General features: G+C 45.6%; 1 protein-coding gene across 3 annotated transcripts in view; it reads left to right on the plus strand.

The window, feature by feature from the left end:
* VWA3B (von Willebrand factor A domain containing 3B) overlaps nucleotides 1-25,276 on the plus strand; it is an 829,217-nt gene that overhangs the window by 607,295 nt on the left and 196,646 nt on the right. For all 3 annotated transcript variants that reach the window (XM_069204269.1, XM_069204271.1, XM_069204270.1), the window contains one exon: nucleotides 23,354-23,628. In XM_069204269.1, the coding sequence (XP_069060370.1) occupies nucleotides 23,354-23,628 (275 nt within the window). The remainder of the gene's footprint in view (nucleotides 1-23,353; nucleotides 23,629-25,276) is intronic.

The raw sequence follows: 25,276 nt of genomic DNA on the forward strand, positions 1-25,276 counted from the left end.
TTTACATGACCTTATGTTTATTGAGTAAGGAGCGCAAGTCACTGATTTGCCTTACTCTGCATCAAAAAGGCGTTCCATGGGTGTTGAAGTGGGTTTTCACACGCAACACTCATGGATTTTGAGGCAATCCCAGATTTACAAGGATTGGTAAACCTGTGAATGTGTCAAAAGCCTATGTGTAAAGAAATGGCTCCCTGTTGCAGTTACCCCCCACTTTTTGCCTGATACTGATGCTGACTTGACTGAGAAGTGTGCTGGGACCCTGCTAACCAGGCCCCAGCACCAGTGTTCTTTCACCTAAAATGTACCATTGTTTCCACAATTGGTACAACCCTGGCACCTAGGTAAGTCCCTTGTAACTGGTACGCCTGGTACCAAGGGCCCTGATGCCAGGGAAGGTCTCTAAGGGCTGCAGCATGTCTTATGCCACCCTAGGGACCCCTCACTCAGCACAGACACACTGCTTGCCAGTTTGTGTGTGCTGATGGGGAGAAAATGACTAAGTCGACATGGCACTCCCCTCAGGGTGCCATGCCAACCTCCCACTGCCTGTGGCATAGGTAAGTCACCCCTCTAGTAGGCCTTACAGCCCTAAGGCAGGGTGCACTATACCACAGGTGAGGGCATATGTGCATGAGCACTATGCCCCTACAGTGTCTAAGCAAAACCTTAGACATTGTAAGTGCAGGGTAGCCATAAGAGTATATGGGCTGGGAGTCTGTCAAAAACGAACTCCACAGCTTCATAATGGCTACACTGAATACTGGGAAGTTTAGTATCAAACTTCTCAGAATAATAAACCCACACTGATGCCAGTGTTGGATTTATTAAAAAATGCACAAAGAGGGCATCTTAGAGATACCCCCTGTATTTTACCCAATTGTTCAGTGCAGGACTGACTGGTCTGTGCCAGCCTGCTGCTGAGAGACGAGTGTCTGACCTCATGCGGTGAGAGCCTTTGTGCTCTCTGAGGACAGAAACAAAGCCTGCTCTGGGTGGAGGTGCTTCACACCTCCCCCTGCAGGAACTGTAACACCTAGCAGTGAGCTTCAAAGGCTCAAGCTTCGTGTTACAATGCCCCAGGGCACTCCAGCTAGTGGAGATGCCCGCCTCCTGGACCCAGCCCCCACTTTTGGCGGCAAGTCCAGGAGAGATAATGAGAAAAACAAGGAGGAGTCACTGGCCAGTCAGGACAGCCCCTAAGGTGTCCTGAGCTGAGGTGACTCTGACTTTTAGAAATCCTCCATCTTGTAGAAGGAGGATTCCCCCAATAGGGTTAGGATTGTGACCCCCTCCCCTTGGGAGGAGGCACAAAGAGGGTGTACCCACCCTCAGGGCTAGTAGCCATTGGCTACTAACCCCCCAGACCTAAACACGCCCTTAAATTTAGTATTTAAGGGCTACCCTGAACCCTAGAAAATTAGATTCCTGCGACAACAAGAAGAAGGACTGCCCAGCTGAAAACCCCTGCAGAGGAAGACCAGAAGACAACAACTGCCTTGGCTCCAGAAACTCACCGGCCTGTCTCCTGCCTTCCAAAGAACTCTGCTCCAGCGACGCCTTCCAAAGGGACCAGCGACCTCTGAATCCTCTGAGGACTGCCCTGCTTCGACGACGACCAGAAACTCCCGAGGACAGCGGACCTGCTCCAAAAAGACTGCAACTTTGTTTCAAGGAGCAGCTTTAAAGACCCCTGCAACTCCCCGCAAGAAGCGTGAGACTTGCAACACTGCACCCGGCGACCCCGACTCGGCTGGTGGAGAATCAACACCTCAGGGAGGACCCCCGGATTACTCTACGACTGTGAGTACCAAAACCTGTCCCCCCTGAGCCCCCACAGCGCCGCCTGCAGAGGGAATCCCGAGGCTTCCCCTGACCGCGACTCTCTGAAACCTAAGTCCCGACGCCTGGAAAAGACCCTGCACCCGCAGCCCCCAGGACCTGAAGGACCGGACTTTCACTGGAGAAGTGACCCCCAGGAGTCCCTCTCCCTTGCCCAAGTGGAGGTTTCCCCGAGGAAGCCCCCCCTTGCCTGCCTGCAGCGCTGAAGAGATCCCTTGATCTCTCATTGACTTACATTGCGAACCCGACGCTTGTTCTAACACTGCACCCGGCCGCCCCCGCGCCGCTGAGGGTGAAATTTCTGTGCGGGCTTGTGTCCCCCCCGGTGCCCTACAAAACCCCCCTGGTCTGCCCTCCGAAGACGCGGGTACTTACCTGCAAGCAGACCGGAACCGGGGCACCCCCTTCTCTCCATTCTAGCCTATGCGTTTTGGGCACCACTTTGGACTCTGCACCTGACCGGCCCTGAGCTGCTGGTGTGGTGACTTTGGGGTTGCTCTAAACCCCCAACGGTGGGCTACCTTGGACCAAGAACTGAACCCTGTAAGTGTCTTACTTACCTGGTAAAACTAACAAAAGCTTACCTCCCCCAGGAACTGTGAAAATTGCACTAAGTGTCCACTTTTAAAGTAGCTATTTGTGAATAACTTGAAAAGTATACATGCAATTGAAATGATTCAAAGTTCCTAATGTACTTACCTGCAATACCTTTCAAACAAGATATTACATGTTAAATTTGAACCTGTGGTTCTTAAAATAAACTAAGAAAAGATATTTTTCTATAACAAAACCTATTGGCTGGATTTGTCTCTGAGTGTGTGTACCTCATTTATTGTCTATGTGTATGTACAACAAATGCTTAACACTACTCCTTGGATAAGCCTACTGCTCGACCACACTACCACAAAATAGAGCATTAGTATTATCTCTTTTTACCACTATTTTACCTCTAAGGGGAACCCTTGGACTCTGTGCATGCTATTCCTTACTTTGAAATAGCACATACAGAGCCAACTTCCTGCATTGGTGGATCAGCGGTGGGGTACAAGACTTTGCATTTGCTGGACTACTCAGCCAATACCTGATCACACGACAAATTCCAAAATTGTCATTAGAAATTGATTTTTGCAATTTGAAAAGTTTTCTAAATTCTTAAAAGACCTGCTAGGGCCTTGTGTTAGATCCTATTTAGCATTTCTTTTAGAGTTTAAAAGTTTGTAAAAGTTTGAATTAGATTCTAGAACCAGTTGTAGATTCTTAAAAAGTATTCCAACTTTTAGAAGCAAAATGTCTAGCACAGATGTGACTGTGGTGGAACTCGACACCACACCTTACCTCCATCTTAAGATGAGGGAGCTAAGGTCACTCTGTAAAATAAAGAAAATAACAATGGGCCCCAAACCTACCAAGATACAGGTCCAGGAGCTTTTGGCAGAGTTTGAAAAGGCCAACCCCTCTGAGGGTGGCAACTCAGAGGAAGAGGATAGTGACTTGGAGGAAAATTCCCCCCTACCAGTCCTATCTAGGGAGAACAGGGTCTCTCAAACCCTGACTCCAAAAATAATAGTCAGAGATGCTGGTTCCCTCACAGGAGAGACCAACACCTCTGAAATCACTGAGGATAACTCCAGTGAAGAGGACATCCAGTTAGCCAGGATGGCCAAAAGATTGGCTTTGGAAAAACAGATCCTAGCCATAGAAAGGGAAAGACAAGAGATGGGCCTAGGACCCATCAATGGTGGCAGCAACATAACTAGGGTCAGAGATTCTCCTGACATGTTGAAAATCCCCAAAGGGATTGTAACTAAATATGAAGATGGTGATGACATCACCAAATGGTTCACAGCTTTTGAGAGGGCTTGTGTAACCAGAAAAGTGAACAAATCTCACTGGGGTGCTCTCCTTTGGGAAATGTTCACAGGAAAGTGTAGGGATAGACTCCTCACACTCTCTAAAAAAGATGCAGAATCTTATGACCTCATGAAGGGTACCCTGATTGAGGGCTTTGGATTCTCCACTGAGGAGTATAGAATTAGATTCAGGGGGGCTCAAAAATCCTCGAGCCAGACCTGGGTTGATTATGTTGACTACTCAGTGAAAACACTGGATGGTTGGGTAACTGGAAATGAAGTGTATGACTATGTTGGGCTTTATAATTTGTTTATGAAAGAACACATTTTAAGTAACTGCTTCAATGAAAAGTTGCATCAGTATCTGGTAGACCTAGGTCCAATTTCTCCCCAAGAATTGGGAAAGAAGGCAGACCACTGGGTCAAGACTAGGGTAACCAAAACTTCCACTGGGGGTGACCAAAAGAAAGGGGTTACAAAGCCTCCCCAGGAGAAAGTGGGTGACACTAGAAACAAAGAAAAAGAGTCCCCTGTAGGCCCCCAAAAACCAGACCAGGTGGGTGGGCCCAGAGACACAACCCAAAACAAAGGTGGGTACCAGGGTAAGAGCTGGGATGCCACTAAGGCATGGTGCCATAACTGTAAACAGACAGGGCACCACACCAAGGACACTTCTTGTCTCAAAAACAAACCCCCTAGCAAACTCCCAGGGGTAACCAGTGTAGCCATTGGAGATGACTCCTCAGATGAGGAGGTCTTCATAGCCTTCAACTGGAAAAAGGGCCCAACAGGTGAGTTGGAGATTCCAGAGGGAAGTAGACACTTCCACCACCTACTGGTGAATGGAATCCCAACCACTGCCCTGAGAGACACTTGTGCCAGTCACACTATTGTGCATGACAGGCTGGTGTTCTCAAACCAGTACATCCCAGGTGAGATGGCCAGAGTAAGAGTTAGCCCAGACAGGGTCACTGATAGGCCTGTGGCTTTTGTGCCCATAGAAGTGGGTGGGACTTTTAGCTGGAGAAGGGTGGTAGTCAGTACAGACCTCCCCCTTGATTGTCTCCTTGGAAATGACTACCCAGAGGTTAGTCAGAGCCCAAGAGAGGAACTGGTCCAGTGCCAGTCCTCTCCCAAGGATTCTGGAGTGCCTGCCTCTGCAGTAAATGCAAGTAGGCCCCAGAAGAAAAAGAAAAGGAAACAGAGTAGGAAAGGTGGACAACCTTTAGCCAAGGTTCCAGCAAGCCAAGGAGATTCTGCTCCAGTAGGGGAGAACTCCAAAAGTGGCTCTGATAAAGTCCAACCTGACCCACAAGAAGTCCTGGCTAGTCAGGCAACTGTTAAGCCTGAGTGGGTGGCTCCTCAGCTAACAGAAGAAAGAGTGGAAGAAGGGTGTTTACTACAAGATGTGGTAACCCCCCACTCTAATACAGCAGACAGGCACCCTGAACCCAAAGAAGCCTGTAACTTAGCCCCTTCCCTTGTAGGTGAAGAGCTAAAGGTGTGGTTCTGGGCACTGATAGCTGTCAGTGGCCTCTGCTGGGTGTTAGCCTTTATGGCTGCACTATCCTTGGCATGGTGGTCTGACCCCATGCCAAATAGCAAGTTAGGCCCCCTGACCCTGTTGGTCATGGTGGGGTTACTCCAGCTCTGGGTAACCTCTTTGGGTAAGCTAGGGGTGACCCTGGCTAAGATAAGATTAGCAGAGGTGGATACCTCTAACCCAAAAATAGAGAGAATGGGTGAAGACATAAAAAGCACAGACAAGAGGCAGTTCAGACTAGGTCCTATCACTGTGGAAGTGGGTCAGTTCCCCAGAGGGAATGACCTGAACAGGAGGATGTAAGGCAGAGTAGGCCCTGCAACAAACCAGCCTATTTCCTCTACTCTTCCTCGCCTGACAGACTAGGAAGACTCTCCCAGCTTTGGCTGAGTCTCCTGGCCTGTGGGCTGGGGGGGGCTTGTGTAAAGAAATGGCTCCCTGTTGCAGTTACCCCCCACTTTTTGCCTGATACTGATGCTGACTTGACTGAGAAGTGTGCTGGGACCCTGCTAACCAGGCCCCAGCACCAGTGTTCTTTCACCTAAAATGTACCATTGTTTCCACAATTGGTACAACCCTGGCACCTAGGTAAGTCCCTTGTAACTGGTACGCCTGGTACCAAGGGCCCTGATGCCAGGGAAGGTCTCTAAGGGCTGCAGCATGTCTTATGCCACCCTAGGGACCCCTCACTCAGCACAGACACACTGCTTGCCAGTTTGTGTGTGCTGATGGGGAGAAAATGACTAAGTCGACATGGCACTCCCCTCAGGGTGCCATGCCAACCTCCCACTGCCTGTGGCATAGGTAAGTCACCCCTCTAGTAGGCCTTACAGCCCTAAGGCAGGGTGCACTATACCACAGGTGAGGGCATATGTGCATGAGCACTATGCCCCTACAGTGTCTAAGCAAAACCTTAGACATTGTAAGTGCAGGGTAGCCATAAGAGTATATGGGCTGGGAGTCTGTCAAAAACGAACTCCACAGCTCCATAATGGCTACACTGAATACTGGGAAGTTTAGTATCAAACTTCTCAGAATAATAAACCCACACTGATGCCAGTGTTGGATTTATTAAAAAATGCACAAAGAGGGCATCTTAGAGATACCCCCTGTATTTTACCCAATTGTTCAGTGCAGGACTGACTGGTCTGTGCCAGCCTGCTGCTGAGAGACGAGTGTCTGACCTCATGCGGTGAGAGCCTTTGTGCTCTCTGAGGACAGAAACAAAGCCTGCTCTGGGTGGAGGTGCTTCACACCTCCCCCTGCAGGAACTGTAACACCTAGCAGTGAGCTTCAAAGGCTCAAGCTTCGTGTTACAATGCCCCAGGGCACTCCAGCTAGTGGAGATGCCCGCCTCCTGGACCCAGCCCCCACTTTTGGCGGCAAGTCCAGGAGAGATAATGAGAAAAACAAGGAGGAGTCACTGGCCAGTCAGGACAGCCCCTAAGGTGTCCTGAGCTGAGGTGACTCTGACTTTTAGAAATCCTCCATCTTGTAGAAGGAGGATTCCCCCAATAGGGTTAGGATTGTGACCCCCTCCCCTTGGGAGGAGGCACAAAGAGGGTGTACCCACCCTCAGGGCTAGTAGCCATTGGCTACTAACCCCCCAGACCTAAACACGCCCTTAAATTTAGTATTTAAGGGCTACCCTGAACCCTAGAAAATTAGATTCCTGCGACAACAAGAAGAAGGACTGCCCAGCTGAAAACCCCTGCAGAGGAAGACCAGAAGACAACAACTGCCTTGGCTCCAGAAACTCACCGGCCTGTCTCCTGCCTTCCAAAGAACTCTGCTCCAGCGACGCCTTCCAAAGGGACCAGCGACCTCTGAATCCTCTGAGGACTGCCCTGCTTCGACGACGACCAGAAACTCCCGAGGACAGCGGACCTGCTCCAAAAAGACTGCAACTTTGTTTCAAGGAGCAGCTTTAAAGACCCCTGCAACTCCCCGCAAGAAGCGTGAGACTTGCAACACTGCACCCGGCGACCCCGACTCGGCTGGTGGAGAATCAACACCTCAGGGAGGACCCCCGGATTACTCTACGACTGTGAGTACCAAAACCTGTCCCCCCTGAGCCCCCACAGCGCCGCCTGCAGAGGGAATCCCGAGGCTTCCCCTGACCGCGACTCTCTGAAACCTAAGTCCCGACGCCTGGAAAAGACCCTGCACCCGCAGCCCCCAGGACCTGAAGGACCGGACTTTCACTGGAGAAGTGACCCCCAGGAGTCCCTCTCCCTTGCCCAAGTGGAGGTTTCCCCGAGGAAGCCCCCCCTTGCCTGCCTGCAGCGCTGAAGAGATCCCTTGATCTCTCATTGACTTACATTGCGAACCCGACGCTTGTTCTAACACTGCACCCGGCCGCCCCCGCGCCGCTGAGGGTGAAATTTCTGTGCGGGCTTGTGTCCCCCCCGGTGCCCTACAAAACCCCCCTGGTCTGCCCTCCGAAGACGCGGGTACTTACCTGCAAGCAGACCGGAACCGGGGCACCCCCTTCTCTCCATTCTAGCCTATGCGTTTTGGGCACCACTTTGGACTCTGCACCTGACCGGCCCTGAGCTGCTGGTGTGGTGACTTTGGGGTTGCTCTAAACCCCCAACGGTGGGCTACCTTGGACCAAGAACTGAACCCTGTAAGTGTCTTACTTACCTGGTAAAACTAACAAAAGCTTACCTCCCCCAGGAACTGTGAAAATTGCACTAAGTGTCCACTTTTAAAGTAGCTATTTGTGAATAACTTGAAAAGTATACATGCAATTGAAATGATTCAAAGTTCCTAATGTACTTACCTGCAATACCTTTCAAACAAGATATTACATGTTAAATTTGAACCTGTGGTTCTTAAAATAAACTAAGAAAAGATATTTTTCTATAACAAAACCTATTGGCTGGATTTGTCTCTGAGTGTGTGTACCTCATTTATTGTCTATGTGTATGTACAACAAATGCTTAACACTACTCCTTGGATAAGCCTACTGCTCGACCACACTACCACAAAATAGAGCATTAGTATTATCTCTTTTTACCACTATTTTACCTCTAAGGGGAACCCTTGGACTCTGTGCATGCTATTCCTTACTTTGAAATAGCACATACAGAGCCAACTTCCTACACTATGCCTCTCCAGGTGAGGCATAAGGAGGAGAAATAACTTTATTTCTTCTTGTTTTTACCTCTTTCTATGTGTGCGCCTCATGTAGCCCCAGATAGGGGGGCGGAGCAAAGAATGTCAAAGGACATGTGGTTGGTTTTCCTTCTTTTGACTCTCCTGGTCCTTGTGAGTGACTTACTTTTGCTCTGAAAATTGCCCCCTCAGAGTCCAAAACAAGATTTATGTTTTTTCATAATTCATTTTAATCATGGTCTGGATTTTCTAGGTTGGAACAACATGTGGTATGGTATTATAAATCCTCATAGTGTCAAAAGTTAGGCTCAGCCTACTGGTTAGATGCATTAGGTGATCTGACCCTGCAAACTGCCCATGACCTTGAGTTGCTCTCAAAGAAGTTAGCGCCTGATTTAAGAAAAGTGGCACTGCATCTACAGGAGCGCCACTTTTCCTTCGCCCCTTAGTGCTCCCCTAATGCCACCATGTGTGCACCATATTTAAGATACAGCACACCATGGCAGTAGTTAGGGAACTAGCGTCAACATTTTTTACGCTAGTTTGGCACTTTGCAGGATTAGGTTAATACATTTTGACTCTGATCCTGCAAAGCACATTGAGGCCCATTATAAATAATGGTGTGCCTCCTTTTAACACCTGCTCTGTGCAGGAATTAAAAATGCCTCAAAAATATGGCGCAAAGAAATCTTTTTAGATATCTTTGCGCCATTTTTCCAACTCCCCTAACGGAGGACCTCCTCCTTGCATACATTATGCTTGGCATAGGCGTAATGTGGTGCAAGGGGGTTACAAAGTGGCACAATTAATTTATTGCACCAGTTTGTTAATCTGGTGCGGTGATTTTGGCCTTGTTGGGCCACATTAGCATAAATAAATAACGCTAATGTGGCACAAGGAGGCGCTAGGCCCTTTTAAATCTGGGCCATATTTTTTTGGGGATTGGATAGGTGGCAGTGGGTTGGAACAGTACTGATAATAAACATTTGAGAAGAGGAAGCCACTGGAGTCAACAGACCACCACAAGAAGGCAGACAGTGCTGAGATAGATGACAGAAATGGAAATGGGCAAAAAGAGAGGCTAACTTAGGAGACAAATGTATTATAGTGGCAATGTGTAATAGACTGGGATTTGTTGCAGAGTTTTGTTAGTCTCACTCAAGTAACAGCCACGGTCTGACTCAGGATGAGCCACAAACATCACTAAATTAACCTCTGCTTAACCCTCTGTTAGCTTGGCACAAAGCAGTTAGGCTTACCTTAGAGGCAATGTGTAATGTATTTATGCAGTACACAAGCAGTAGTAAAGTGAAAGCTGAACATAAGGAAAATTCTAATCCAAATTAGAAAAATAGAGTGAATTTTAGTAAGTAAAAAAACACCAAAATGGTCACAACCCAATCAGTAGAACCAGAGGTATTAATTTTAAAGGTTTTTAGCGAAAATAGTGCCAAGAAGCATACAGCACCACACACAGTTATCTGCTCACAAAAGATCAGGGGAAAGTCACAAGTTTAGGCAGGCGGCGATAAAGGACGAGTTGGGAAGAGGGACAGGTTAGTCCCGCTGAAGAGTTACCTTATTAAGTCAGGTGCAAAGAGTTCAGTTCAGTTGGAGGGTTTACGATGAGGAAGCTTTTGGGGTAAAGACCATGTTGAGCGTCGCAGACGGTTGTTGCTGTCACGAGAAGAGCCAGTTATGGCTGGAGCTTTGCATTGGGTAATCATCAGGGATGGTCAATGTTGGCGTGAGGTGTAACCTTTCTTCTTCAGGCAGCAAGGCAGTCTTTCTAGCAGCAGAGCAGTCTTTCGTTTGAATCTTCCACAGGTCCAGTTGTGCTCTTATGAGTACTTTTGAGGTTCCTGTATTTATACTTCATGCCAGCCTTTGTGTGGGGGACTTCCTGGACCTACTGCCAAAACGGGTTCTGATGTGTTCTTCCCCTTTCCCTGGTTCTGGCTTCAAACTGCCTTCGTGACAAAGGAAAGGACAGGCTTGGTGTCAAGTTCATTTCTGTGTGCAGCAGACAGGGCCCTTTAAAATGTAATAAGGGTAGGGTAAAGCCCCTCCTCAGCCATCCTGTCTGAAAGACACTCTCACCTCACACCTAGGCTTTATTTCCCTCTCTGTCTAGAAGTAATATACAACTCACCAAGTGCTTAATTTGTAAAAAAAAAAAAAAAAAGTGCTGGGGCCCAAGGCACTTCAAAGGAGTCCACTCGTGCTGGCCCCACCAGTATCCCTGCTACTGCTGCCAAATGCCAGTGTCAGCATTATGTATGTACTAGATTTACAATGTTTAAATAAACCCTGTGCTGATAAATTCATCTGTAGAACAGACACAAAGGGCCTGATTACAACTTTGGCAGAGGGGTTAATCCGTCCCAAATGTGACGGATATCCTGCCGGCCGTATTACGAGTACAATATATCCTATGGAACTCGTAATACAGTGGGAGGGATATCTGTCACATTTGGGACGGATTAACTCCCTCTGCCAAAGTTGTAATCAAGCTCAAAATGCCAACAAGTAGTGTAATCCCATAATGGGTGCCAGTGTTTAGAAATAAGTGCCGGTTCTGAGCACCTGAAAACACCACCACAAATTAAACACTGAACCCACCCCAGCAGAGCCATCCACAGTCATATGACCCAAGACACTGACAGGAAGGCACAGCTGGTTTGGGCAGAAAAAAAGCAAACTTTTTAAAAGTGGTATTTTCAAAATTGTAACGTAAAATCTAACTTTACAATTGAAGAGGATTTTAAATAACAATTCATTTTAGTGTAAATAGAATATCTACTTGCTCCCAATCTGAAGTTAGCACTTATTAAAGTTAATAGGTTAACCCAGTGCAAGTCTGTGGGACAGATAGGCCTTACAACAATGAACAACTACTTTAGGAGTTTTTTATTGTCCAGACATGTAAAACCTTGTCACATATGACCTACATTTAAATACCATGCACCTTGCCCTACGAGCCTCTAGGGCTTACCTTAGGGGTGATTTATAAGTAATAAAAAGGAAGGTTTAGGCCTGGCAAACGGTTACATTTGCCATCTCGAAAAGGCAGTTTAAAACTGCACTACATGCTGCAGTGAAAGGCCCAAACCATGTTTTCAAAGTATACTTGACCAAAGTACTGAAGCCTGGCCAGACTGCTTCTGAGCCTCTCCTTCCTTTCAATGAATCAGTGATGGATACCCTCCTAGGGGCTTAGCTAAGCTTTGCTCTGGCCCTCCAGTTAACCAGCAATAGCGTCATAGTCCTGCTCCAAGTGACCCAACCTTTTTATCACAGCCCCCCTCTCCAGAGAATCTCATGGTGCAAGCTTCCACTTGCCGGACCATTCCCAACAGTTTCCCTAACACTCCCCCTGACAGGGAATCAGAGAGTGGAGACTTTCAAAAAATGCTTGTTCTCCCCAGTTAGTTTGGCCCTGCGATCGATCAGTGCCTTCTGTTCATTGGACCTCTATACTCATGTCCTTTGGAGCTCTGTAGCACAAGTCTGTTCTGTTTTCTGGAAAATCTTCACCCTGTTCTTTCACAGGCAATTTAGGATAGTCATGATGAGGCCAAGTTCGCAATTTGTTCTAACTTGGATACCATCAACTCTGTCAGGTGGGCTATAGGCCCCAGTGTAGTCATACATCCCCATGCATAGCTGCATTCAACTGCTGTCTTGGGCAATGTCCAGTCCTCCCTGATGGACATGCCCTTCAATGGGACATGCTTATTCGGGGACAAGGCTGATTCTGCCCTTGAATGTTTCAATGAGGGTAGGGCTACTGCTTGGTCACTGGACCTTTCCACCCAGCCTTGCCTGCAAAAATTCCAGCATTCCTTTCATGGCTTTGGATGGGGCATTCCTTACCACCAGCCTGTCCCTCCCCTGTAGGGAACCCAGCAGTTTTGTGGGAGAGTCTGTGGTGCCCACGCACCCCTGTAGCCAAAAGAAGCTTACCGCTCATTTCACTACCCTCCGCAGCCCCATCTGCCAAACCTCTTTAGTGTACCCTTAGAGGGGCAGAGATGCCTGGTCAGAGGCTGAATCCACCAGTTCTCCCTGGGTTGAAAAGTGATCACATATGTCAGGTGAGTCCTCAAATTGTTCACAAAGGCTATGCCTCATCCTTCCTCATGCCCCCTCTGCACCTTCCACCGTCCACTCAGCGATTGCAGAAGAACCATCTCTCCATTTTTGCGGTAGGAAGTGTAAGCCCTTTTGGCCAAAGAGGTTATTGAGAAGATGCCGGTGCCAGAAGCAGAAAGCTAGAAGGTTTTTGGCCTATTCTAAATCTATGCCCTCTCAGTCTCTTCCTCCGGAAGGAGAAATTCAGAATGCTCACCGTAGCTCAGGTCTTGTCTGCTCTGAACCCTGAAGCCTGGATGGTGGGGCTGCACCTACAAGATGCCTATTTCATATCCCAGTATTGCCGGCACCATCAGTGATACCTGCAGTTCGTGGTGGGAGAGGGGCATTTTCAGTTCACTATGTTTTACTTTGGACTCAGCAGTACCCCTCAAGTGTTCACAAAAGTAATTACGGTGGTGGCAGCATAAATTCGGAGGTTAGAGGTACCAGTCTTCCCATACCTCAACAACTGGCTGTTAAAGGGGGACTCGCTCCAGGCAGTCGTCAGTCACCCCAACCCTCCTGTCATCTTTGGGGTTCACTATCAATGTGCAGAGGTCACTCCTGATTCCTTCCCAGACTATCCTCTTCATTGGAGCCATTCTGGACATGGTTCAGTTTTGTGCCTTTCCCCCAGGAAAGAGAGTCCAATCTTTCAGCCTCAGCCCTGGATTTCAGTGAGGTTGACTCTGAGGCTGATAGGACTCATGGCCTCGTGCATCCTCTGGTCAAGCACACCAGGTGACATATGTGGGCCCTGCAGTGGGATCTCAAGTCCTAGTGTGCCCAACATCATGGAAAGCTCTCCCACTGCATTCAGATGTCAGAGGAGACTGCAAAAGATCTCCAATGGTGGCTGCTGGACCCCGTTCGGGCCAGCAACAGACCCCTCTTGCTTTCCCATTCAGAACTGACAGCGGTGACAAAGACGTCACTTTCAGGCTGGGGCAGCTACCTGGGAGAGGTGGAGATAAGAGACCTCTGGTCTTCAATGGAGTCCCGGATTCATATCAAATTTCTGGAACTGAGGGCCATCCACTTGGAACTGAAAGCCTTCCTGCCATCCATCAAGGAGAAGTTGGCAGAGATGCTAATGGACAACACTACTGCCTTGTAGCACTGCAACAAACAGGGTGGGGTGGATTCATGGAACATATGCCAGGGGGCCTTTCACCTCTGGAAATGGCTGGCCTGCCAGTGAATCTTCCTGGTGGTGAGCTACCTGGTTGGCTCATTGAATGCCGGGGCAGACTAATCCAGCCATTGGTGCCTAGTGGACCACGAGTGGCAATTACATCTGGAGGTGGCGCAAGGTCACTTCTGCAAATGGGGAGAACCTTGGCTCAATCCGTTTGTCACCACCAACAATGCGGAATGTCAGCACATCTGCATGTTGGAGATTCCAAGGCCTCTCTCGCTCAAAGACGCATTCCGCCTAGACTGGATTTTGGGACTCCTGTATGCCTTTCCACCGGTATCACTCCTGCCCAAGTTCTCAAGACGGCCAGGATGGAATGGGCTCAAGTCATCCTAGTAGCTCCAGACTGAGAATGGAGAGTAGGGTATCTAGAACTTCTGGGCTTAAACATCTGGCCTTTGATCAGGCTGCCCCTGTGGGAGCATTTTCTGTTGCAGAAGAAGGGTCAGGCATCTACAACCTTCACCTTATGCATGGAGATTGAGTGGCAACAGCTGAACAACTTCGACCTTTCTCCAAAGATAGTTGATGTAATTGTGGCAGCCAGGTATTCCTTAACAAAAACTGTGTGCCCCCTTCCTGCCAAACTATCTGATGTCTTGTTATTTCTTCTGTCTCTTGCCTGGCAAGGCTTTGCTATGGTTACAGTTAAGAGTGATCTTTCAGCCTTCCTAACCTTCTTATAGTTGCCCTCTTTGTTCTTATCACCAGTTGTTATGTGCTTTTTGAAAGGTTTGCAGTACATGTTTCTGCCTTCTCCATCTGTGATGTCCCTCAATCTTGTCCATACTTATTTAATGTTCACTCAATTCAAGCCACTCCACGGCTGTCCTTTATGGCTTCTCACCATCAGAACTGTATTCTTGGTCACCATCACCCCAGCACGGTGTCTGAGTGAGCTCCAGGTTCTGTGTGATCATCCACCATACACCACCTTCATCCCCGATATGCTCGTCCTGTGAAGTAAGGCATTATTTCTACTGACAGTTGTGACACTGTTCCACGTCTGCCAAACCATCACCCTGATGATGTTTTATGCCCTGCCTCACCCGTCTAAGGAGTCGAGACTCCATCACTTGAACCCCAAAAGAGCACTCAGCTTCTACATTGATAATACCCAAGAACATGGGTGGACAATTAGCTCTTTGTGGGGTTCACCAGAGCAAAAAAAGACAAGGCTGTGCATTAGTGTGCCATCTCACCCTTGACCATGCTCTGCATTGGCAAAGCAAGCAGCCTCTGGAAGGATTGAATGACCATTTTACTAGGACCAAAGCTGCTACCACAGCTTTGGGGCATGGAGTCCCTGTCCTAGACATCTTCCAGGCGGCTACTAGGCCAGCCTTTCAAATGTTCACAAAGCAGTATTGTCTGAACAGCCAAGTCCACTGAGAAAGGCACTTTACCCGCTAAATCTTGCCGGATTTTCTGGTTTAAACCCATTCACTGCTCATATCCTGTTAGGTACTGCTTTGGTATCTATTCCAAAGTTGAGTAATCTGCGGCTAGAATCTCTATCAGAAGAACAAGTTACATTCCATTGATAACCCTCTTTCAGGTAGAGACTTTATCTAGTTGCAGACTCCTCACTGACCCTTCCATCCTCCCTGTGCTGTGAGTGAACATTACCCATTAATAGGGTCCCAAGTCTATCATTATGCTTTTGTGGCTCTGTGTCTAGGGATATGAACAGTGTCAAAAGCAACTGATACCACCGTGCTGGAGGGGTGCCTGTATAGGCCGCACATGTCACTTTCGGGGCAGAACAGCTTCAGTGTGGAGCCGCAAGGAACCACCTTCCAGCATGTAGAGCTATTATGAAAAAACTTTCTGGATGCAGCCTGACATATGATGAGTATTTAAAAGGTAAGAAATCAGTGGCTAAATGAAGTCTCTACTAGAAAGAGCTTTACCAAAGGTAAGTAACTTGTTCATTATGTGTTGGCAAGTTTACCATGTTTAAATGTGAGAACAGAAGCACCTAAGCACTGGTTAGCATGGTTAAAGTGCACAGAGTCCTAAAGCCAACAAAAACTAATTCAGCAAGTTAAGGAGGTGAAAGCAAAAGGTTTACAGTAATACCACGCCCAGGATGTCATGTCTACAACAAGGGTATACTAAACAACCTGAAGGGTGCCACTAAGCTATCAACTGGCATCATAAGTGGTTGGACAGAAAGGCGATGGGCCACTCAGTACCATCAGATCCAAATACACTTCTGATCGTTGTGGATGATAAGGGTTTGTGAGACCCATGAGACAACAAATTGCTAATAATAAAAATAATAAAAATAATAATAATAATAATAATAATAATAATAATAATATAACAACTGTCTGGACGACCTGGGATTAAGTGCAAGAGGATGTGGCATTAGAGCCAGAGCTGCCGACTTTGCAAGTGGGAAACCAGGTTCAGGTCCTGACATTGGCTCAACATTCTGTGTGCCTGAGAAAATCACTTAATCTCCCCATGCCTAAAAAATTGAATCTGACAAGTGTAAAGTAAGGGGTGCTCATGTATAGTGCTATATTGCATTTCAGCCACATTCTTTCTATGTAAAAATAAAAAAATGAGTGCCATAACAATAAATCACTGGTCTGCCAAGGACCTTATGTGGGTGGTTCTTTTGAGGAGGTTTTATGGCCACAGTTGCTATGTGTCTAGGTTTTATACTACAGTTATATGTATTCACAATTGCTTTATGGAGATGTGGGGGCTATTGCAGTTTGTGTAATGTTTAAACAACAGTTTGTTATTCCAGGAGACTCTATAAATTAATTCCTGAGACCTGGAAGAAAGAGATCAGGAAAACGGCTTGGGAGGACTTATTAGAAGACACCCAGCTGAAGAATCACAAGGCTTTCTGGGAGGTGATTAAGCATCCCCATTTTCAAGAAGACAAAAACCAAAAGAATGGCAGTCATATTTCGTCAGATGACTGGATGTTCATTATTCAAATATTTTTTAGGCTAATACATACCCCATTCCTTTACTCTCCTCTAGATGATGATCCCTCCCCCGTTTTTCAAACCAACTGTAGCAATTCTTGCTTTCTTTTTATTGATGTTAATGACATATCTGTGGCAATTATGAAGAGTACACCTGGCAAAGATCCCAGCCCTGATAGGGTCCTTGTCGATGTTTTTAGGCAAAACCCAGCTCTCAGGGCCCCCTAATTAATGAATGTTTTTCGAGCCACCCTTACAGCAGAAATATCCTGCTACTGGAGATTTTCAAATATAATCCCTATCTTTAAGAAGGGGGACTGAGATGACCCAACATGTTATCACCCAATTTCTCTTTTGGATTCTTTGGTCGAGATCTTAGGAAGGGAGATTCTCCCGAAATTGGAATGCTGCTCTGAAAAGAAAGATGTTTCTCTGATGTCCAATTTGCTTTCGGATGGGATGTGGGCACAGTGGAACAGTCCCTCAACCTGCTCCTGATCACTGGTAAGTATGTTAAGGCCATGAATAGTCTTTACATCTTGCCTTCATGGACCTTTCCTGTGCTTTTGACTTGGTGGACAGGGGCAGACACCAGGACTTAATGATAAATTGGGGGGTGGATAACTCTTTGGTTGTTGTCCTCAAGAGTTTTCATTGGGATACCCTGGCTCATGTTAGGTATGGGCCCGACGGAGAATGCACCCCTTGTTTTAAGGTTCACAAAGAGGTCAGACAGGGTTGTAATATAGCCCCTTTTCTTTTTCAAAAGGGAAGAACTTACCGAGGGTCGGCACCCAGAGGGTACCCGTTTTACTTTAGGCAGATAATGCAGTGCTTTTATCCCAGACCGCAAATGGACTCCAGATATTGCTGGACTTTTTCAAAACGTTTGTGGGGGATCTGAACCTAAAGAGTTAACCCTAAGAAATCTTTTGTCATGACTCTCAGACCTCAGACCTAAGAGTACCCAATCCCATAGGTTTTCTGTTGATGTGACCTGATCACTAAAGTTCTAAATTTTAATTACCTAGGGATCATATTGGACTCAAATTTTAAATGAAATAAGCTTCTGGCCCAGAGAAGGCTTAAGATGGTTCTTTCAGGAGAAATACTTCTGGAAGTAATTTTACCATGAGATCTAGGAGAGTACCTGAATGTTTCAGGGATTATGTTATAAATTAGTGGCTGCCTGTCGATACCTTTGTATCACTGAGCAGCACTGCACATTTTTTCCTGTTATGCTTGTAGCACTTCGTGAGCTGCCTTATGGTTTCATATCTGTCTTTAACTTGTGCTGTTGATGTAATCATTTCCAAACTGCATGTTATACCTTGTTTTCTATCTGTTCTTGTTATGTAAGGGGGATGTGTTGTGGTTACATATTAGGTACATTTCCCTTTAGGTAGAAGCAGAAGCTCATGTCAAGAATGTTCTCGGTCTCCATGGTAGGAATGTTCCGTGTAGTTCAGTTGGAGACTGGAAGCTGACTAGCAAGCTGCTACTGTTGGTGGTGTGTATCGTATCCTAATAAATACTACATGAAGAATAATCTGTGCATTGTCGTAATACTCTGCTCCCTCATTTTCATAATTGTGAATTTACTAACTTTTAAAAAGTTCACTCTTTGTTGATGTTATCACTATTAGTTTACAAAGTTTTTTTAAAGTTGACCCTGCTGTTTTCTGCTGTGTTATGTATTTTCTTTTCGTTTTTAATTGATGCTGTTATTTTGTCGTATGTTTTTTTTATGGCTAAAACTAGCCAAATAAAGTATCTGACTGACTAAGTAACATCAATGTCTTGGAGAGGTTTCCTAGAATGGTTGCCAAAAACGTTATTTTCAGGTGTAACAGCTGCTAGACCATTGTGCAGGCCTTCAATAAACACATGACTGACTGACTGCATTCTGTGCCTGTTGAGAGATTCTCAAATGTCTAAAACATGATGATAAATTTACTAAACAATCTGTGAATGCTTGTAAGAATGAGATTAATGATGCTTTGTCTCGTTTTGAGAGGGATGTTTTGATGATATTTGCATCAGACACAGAGATAGACATGACTCTGTTCCTACAAGACCTTTGGAAATTTGGATACCAAGTCAAGATGCCCTGTCACTGAAGACTCTTAGGCCGAAGATGCTGGATAGAGATGTACAAGTACTGGAATAGAAAACAGTAGGAAACACTGATTGACAGAGGCTGTGACAGCACCTTTTGTGATGTAGGCTTCCTAGTTCATGAGTCAAAATCTTGGGTTATCATATTTGCACTAGACAAGGCCATTCCCTAGGACAAATTACTAATTACAGTGTAGAGGTTGGTGTCTGGTTGGGTAGGATGCGGAATGGTAGCTCAAGACAAACGGGGGGCTCCACTCCAATTTTTTAAAGTGTGTTACTACAAGTAAGCATGTGTTTTGGGACCAGCATTTTGTTTACTTGCACTTGTATCAAGCCCTTTCATGAGGTGACGAGAGTGAGAGCGGTAGCAGTGGTGAAGAGCAATGTGAACGAGGTTCATGCAATTCAAGTACTGATGGGTGAAAGAAGATAGAATGTGGTTTATGTTCCCAAAATCCAAGACTGATAAGAGAGGCACAGGAATCTAAGTGATATTGTAAGCAGTTACCCACAACCCCATGTGCTTAGTGGTGGTCACCACGGAATTTGTAATAGGAAAGGGAAAGAGAAATGTCTCCTGATTCATCAGTGCGGTGTCCCTTCTCTTTGTATCCAGGTTATGAAGTCTGCATTGTTCAAATGTGAGTTGGCACTTAGGTAATAAAACACATTCTTTAAGAGTCAAAGAAACCTCAGCGGCAGAAACAGTATAGGAGTGCCCAGTTAAGGGGCGTTGGTGTTCCAACTGCTTCAGGTCACATATTAGCAGTAGCGGCTGGTAGGAAAGGGCTGAGGGTGGTCTCAGCGTGTGGAGCAGGAGGCAGCACCTGAAGTGCTGGACAGTAAAAAACATAAATAAACTTACCTGCCGCCTACGTGTTCCGCCGCTCAAGCAGCCTCACATCTTCTTTGTTCCTCCCCAACCAATCCAGACGCTTCTATCATGCTGTTATACAGCATGAAAGACGTGCCGGCATTGGCCTGAGCGGGCAGAAATGCAGCTGAGGGAGGGAGTGGGACACTGCATTTGGTCTCCATCTGGCTGTGCAACACAGTCGGGTGGAGAGTTCTAAGTGAGCATGTCAGTTTGGCCGGCTGTGTCAATGTGGAGGAGGCTGGTCCCACCCTATGAAAGTAGAAAAATTAAAGGATAATAATACACTTTTATTATCCCTTTATTTTTCTTCTTTTACCAGTGGGCGATGCTCCTCCACCATAGCGGAGGGTCCCCCCTACATATTAGGCTACTGAAGGGTGTACTCGCAAACTAGGAAGTCTTGTCAAATGAAGCCTCAAAAATATGTGCAGAAGGAGTCATCATTGTCCCTCTCCTTGGGGATACCCACTCTCTGTTTGCTGCTGGCTAGAAATCCCAGGTTAACGATTTGTCTGCTGGATAGAATTTCCTGGTTCTGAATGTACAAGAGCAGTTTAAGTATGTGCGGAAATGATTTTCAGGGCCTGAATAGAAAGGGAAGTTCCTGGAAGTTGTTCAAAAGGGGCTCTTAGCGTGCTTCAGAATGAGACAATTCATCAGGTTTCGGCTCTGGCTGACTCTAGCTAAGAGTCTACTATAGGGTTCCTAGCTAAACGATTCACATTTCCACCAACCAAGTCAGTCAGTCGGTCAGTAGAGTGCATAAAAACACAAAATACAAGTTACATTCAGATAAATAGTTAAAAGCCCTAAAAATCAGAACACATAAGATAGGTGTCATACATGTTTTAAATATAAAAACAATTAATTACAGATTTCCATAATTCCTAATTCTAAACTTGGGATCAATTAATTGTTATTCCTTTTTGCAAAGTCGCAGAGTGCCATATAAAAGTTGATATTACTAGACAATATTTGTAATTGCTGGCGAAAGATCATAGCAGGTTTATGATGCCTAAAATTATGCTCACGCAGAAAAGATACAATCAAACGCTTCCTGAGATTCTCATAATATTTACAGAAAAGAATGAAGTGTTCTCTACTTTGTCACATGGGCACCTAGGAAGCATAGGAGACCAATCATTGGTTTTTGGAAAACATACTAAACAATGGATAATATTGCACCTAAAACTTGTTAGAACATATCTATGTTGTACATTGTACACATTTTCCAGTTAAAATTGGATGCCATTTTTGGTTAGCAGCATTTCATGATTGACAACACTAGATTTCCTGGACTCCCTTATATACCGCTCTTCCTCCAGCATGTTTAGTGTCATAGATTTTACTTCCCCTTTCCCACATTTCCTAAAGAGACAGGGTCATGAAAGATTCATTCTTACCCAGTCTAAAAGAAAAATTCTTTATACATCTAATCCAATAACATTTCCCTGAAATATTCTACTGTTAGGTAATCTGTGATGACTTTTCTGGTTCAGGATAGCCTTTGGCTTTGTTGAGATACTATGCCATAGTAGGGCTGGGTTAATCTTAAAAGGTCTTCCAAAAAAGGAAAACCCATCTCCCTGTGTCATACATAGGTAGAAGTATTTTGTGGAACCGATAGTTTCTTAGGCAGGCATTGTTAATCAGCTGCAATTTGGCCACACTTACATGCCCCCAAACACCCGCTCCGACATCACTGTGGAAAGACATTTAGCTGCATATATAATACTTAGGGGCATATTTATGCTCAGTTTGCGCCGAATTTGCATCATTTTTGTTATGCAAATTAGGTGCAAACCTAACTCCATATTTATAGTTTGACATTAGACACGTCTAACGTCAAAATATAGGAGTTTGCACCATTTTTTGGATGTGTGCATCTACCTTGCATCAATGAGATGAAAGGTAGGCATTCCCATCTAAAAAATTCTGCTATCTCCATAGCCCCATATTTATCCCCCGTGCTAAAATGACGCACAGGTGGGAGGAGGGGCCAAATAATGGTGCAAAGCTCCCTTATTGATGAGCCAAGAGAGGGTATTCAGCCTAGCCTCGTACAGGCACAAACAGGCGCAGACGGTCCTGCTGGTTTTCACCTGGGTACACACCTGGGCTCGTGTCATGCTGAGGGTCGCAAGTGCTGTTTTTGTGCACCCCTCCCGGGGCTGCTGCTGTCCCCCACCACCTGGCAGGTAAAGATTCTGGCAATAGAGTCCCCAGTTGATAGCATCCTGCCACACGTGGCAAGTGCTGTATTTATGTGCCTCCCAGACCCTTGATGATGTTCCATGCCTCTCGACAATGCGGATTCTGGGCGATAGTTGATAGCGTCTCACGCCGCAGGTGTTGATTGCTGTTTTTATGTGCCCCCCACTCCTGATGTCCCCTGCCTCATGGCAGGTAAGGATTCTGGGCAATAGGGCGCCTAGTTTATAGCGCCCATTGCTGGAGTGGGGGCTAATGCTGTTTTTATATATGCCGCATCTGGGGCTGCTGGTATCCCCCGCCTTCTGACTGGTAAGGATTCTGGGTCAATAGAGTGCCCAGTTAATAGTGTCCCATGTCGCAGGTGGGGAGGGCTCCTTTTATGCGCTCTGTCTTGTGCTGCCGGGGTCCCCCAAGTCTTGGCAGGTAAGGATTCAGGGCTATAAGCCCCCAGGTAATAGCGTCCCTACCAAGTCAAACTCAATTTTCTCCCGGTCCTTTTCCCTGTGTTTTTCTTAACAAAATGCACTTTCGCCCCTGCACATTTGACAACATCTGTGCTAATGTTACTGTATTATGTAATAGGAATGTATGGTTACAGACAGGCTCTAACTTTTAGATACACTGGAGTGTTTTCACCCAACACAGTTATGTTGTGCAAACGTAGCTATAAACAGGTGTCTCGTGGTACTTACAAGTAGCAAACTTGCCATATTTGTAAGTGGATTATAATGAGATATACCCCATTCAGGAAGACAGCGGGATTGTTGACCCAAATTAAATTTGAATAGATTTTCCACTTCTGCTTTAAGTAAGAATCACCACACAGTGATGACAAGTGTAAAGTCCACCCTTCAAATGTCCATTGTTGTTATTCTGTGATGTACTGGAACCTGCACAGCTGACTGGCAACTGCCTTGTTGGCTGAGTGGCCTCCGCCACCACTAATGATCCTTCTGGTTAGACTAGCCCTTATAATTATATTGTTGGCTGCTATTGATGCTATGTTCTTGCTGTGTATCCTAATGAAGAAAATGGCAAACGATGATTGATCTAAATGAACATAGAATTTTGTCTGCCCTGATTAATGTCTTGTGTGGAGATTGTTTTAGGAAACATGAGCTCAGGTTATAACTTTTTTTTCAGCCCACCCTTTTGCAAAGTTATAGAGTCCTCTTTATTTTGGCTCAGTTGAGATTTCTTGTACACTATTGAACTTTGTGTACCAAGGGGGCTGGAATGGCCACCGGTGGGTGGAAAGTGTCCACTTGTGTTGAGGAAGTGACAAAAACAAGGTAATGATTTGATTATCGATGTCTAGATACATTTGTACAATAACCTTGCCACTGAATAAAACTGTTTAGGTCAAACTCAAATGCCATCCATAATTCATATCTAGAGTTCACAGCCTTAGAGATTTACATTTTCGTTGGATATGTGTTCTTAATATTGTCACGCTTTGATTTGTGTGTTGCATCACAACCGAGATTCTACTATTCACAGATTTCAATGGGGGTGAAAGTAAACCAGATGAAGATAATGTTGTATCACGACAGTCTCCTTTGCCGATTCCTTCTGGTTCCATCATCAAACATTTTCCAAAGTTTGAAAGTCCATTATCCCAAAATGCGGACACATCCAGATCAACAGTTGATACTCCCAGTTTTCATCCTCCTGACACTCCTCCAAGTAAATTCAACAATATTCAGTGGAAAAAATTTAAAGAGATGGCAGAACAACTTCACCAGTATCAAATAACACAACAGCAACAGCAAGAGGTAAGTGGACTTTAGCTGAGAGTGAGATATGTGGCAATAATTAAACAATTATACATTACACTTTTAATATATTATTGCATCTGGATCTGTCATCTTTGAATCTCCCCAGCAACAGCTGTCTGTTACAATATTGAGATCAATAATATTGACCTGCACAAATATTGGGTCCCACCATATGGCCAAGATGAGCGTACACAGCAGGTATAGATTTACTGTTTTTAGGCCGCATCTGCTTACCTTGACAGTGTTGGTGGTTGATACTGTGGAGTCAGTATAGGTGCAGGTCAGTTTTACCATTTTGTGGCGGAGCACTCCATCAACAGGCAGGGGTAATGAAAAACATTATAGGAGGTGTCAGGTTGTGCCGTGTCTGCCACGTTTGTCAAATCAGCATTGCACTTTGTTAATTGACAGTAATGACCACAAATATATAAAGTGGTGATTGACACTAATGTCAACAAATATATAAATTGTTCTGACCTGTTTGACTACTTTTTTCCCTTTTTCGTCACCCAGGTGTCGGCACTTTAGAAGAGGCTATGGTGTGGTATCCTACAGTAACAGTGATCACACCAATTACCAAATGTATTGTCTGTGTCTTTTTTTTAATTTGATTACTGATTAGTAACTTCTGAAGTTTAAAACCCATGAAAGTGCAATAAGGCAACGACAATCCGAGAAGGCCAGGATCGTTGTGTATGGTGTTTTGGGTGTAGGTCATCTACTATAACAAACAACAAAGTAATGGAAAGAATGCTTGAATTAATTTCAGTCACTGGCAATCAGTTAGTCTGTGTTCCTGTGCCTCATTTGGGGTGCACTGTGCCTCGCTAGACTGGCATCACCCATATGAAAATCAGTGTTGGTCCCTCTCCACTCCTCATATTTTCTGATGCTCACTTATTAGGAATAATCTGGGAGCAAACGGTATTAGCTGGAGCAGTACTGTTTATGCTCTTGGTGTAATCTCTCTTGGCTGGCTATGTGCTCTGCCAGTTTGACGCCCTGTTTCATAATTGGCACCACCCAATGCTGTGCTAGGGTCTAACTAGGCTCTCTGGGTTTAGGGTGCAGATTTGGAAGGTTCAAAGATTAATAATCTAGAGAGGGAATATAGGGCCATATGTACTAAAGCATTTTCCCATAGAAATAGGATGGGTAAAACCCTTTGATACATCAGGCCCATAGTGCCCTCATATATATATAACTTTTTGTTTAACTGGGATTACGTTAACATGGTAATTATTATAATCCTTTATTTTACCCACACAGCTCAAAAACACAGAGCAGTTGCCATTGTAACATGTTCTTCTATGCTGTGCATTATAGAAATTCACTTCCTAAACCTTGTCTGATATCTCAGGAGCCTCTTTGACTCCATCGTGCTTTCTTCGAGATGTTTCAGATTTCCTCTGGATTAGGCCTTGCATCTTGGAATAATCATTGCTTGCAAACAGCAATTTGCTGGGTTATGACCCATTTTTGCACACAACGACACAGGTATAGTGTTAGACTTGGCATCCTTGGCGTGGTCTCCCCTAACTTTTTGCCTGTTTCCTAGATTGTTGATGTGTGCTGGACTCTGTTTTTGCTGTTTTTGTTACTCTAGGCACTTTACCACTGCTATCCAGTGCTAAAGTGCAAGTGC

Source organism: Pleurodeles waltl, chromosome 8 (genome assembly GCF_031143425.1).
Source record: "Pleurodeles waltl isolate 20211129_DDA chromosome 8, aPleWal1.hap1.20221129, whole genome shotgun sequence".
Taxonomy (NCBI): Eukaryota; Metazoa; Chordata; class Amphibia; order Caudata; family Salamandridae; genus Pleurodeles; species Pleurodeles waltl.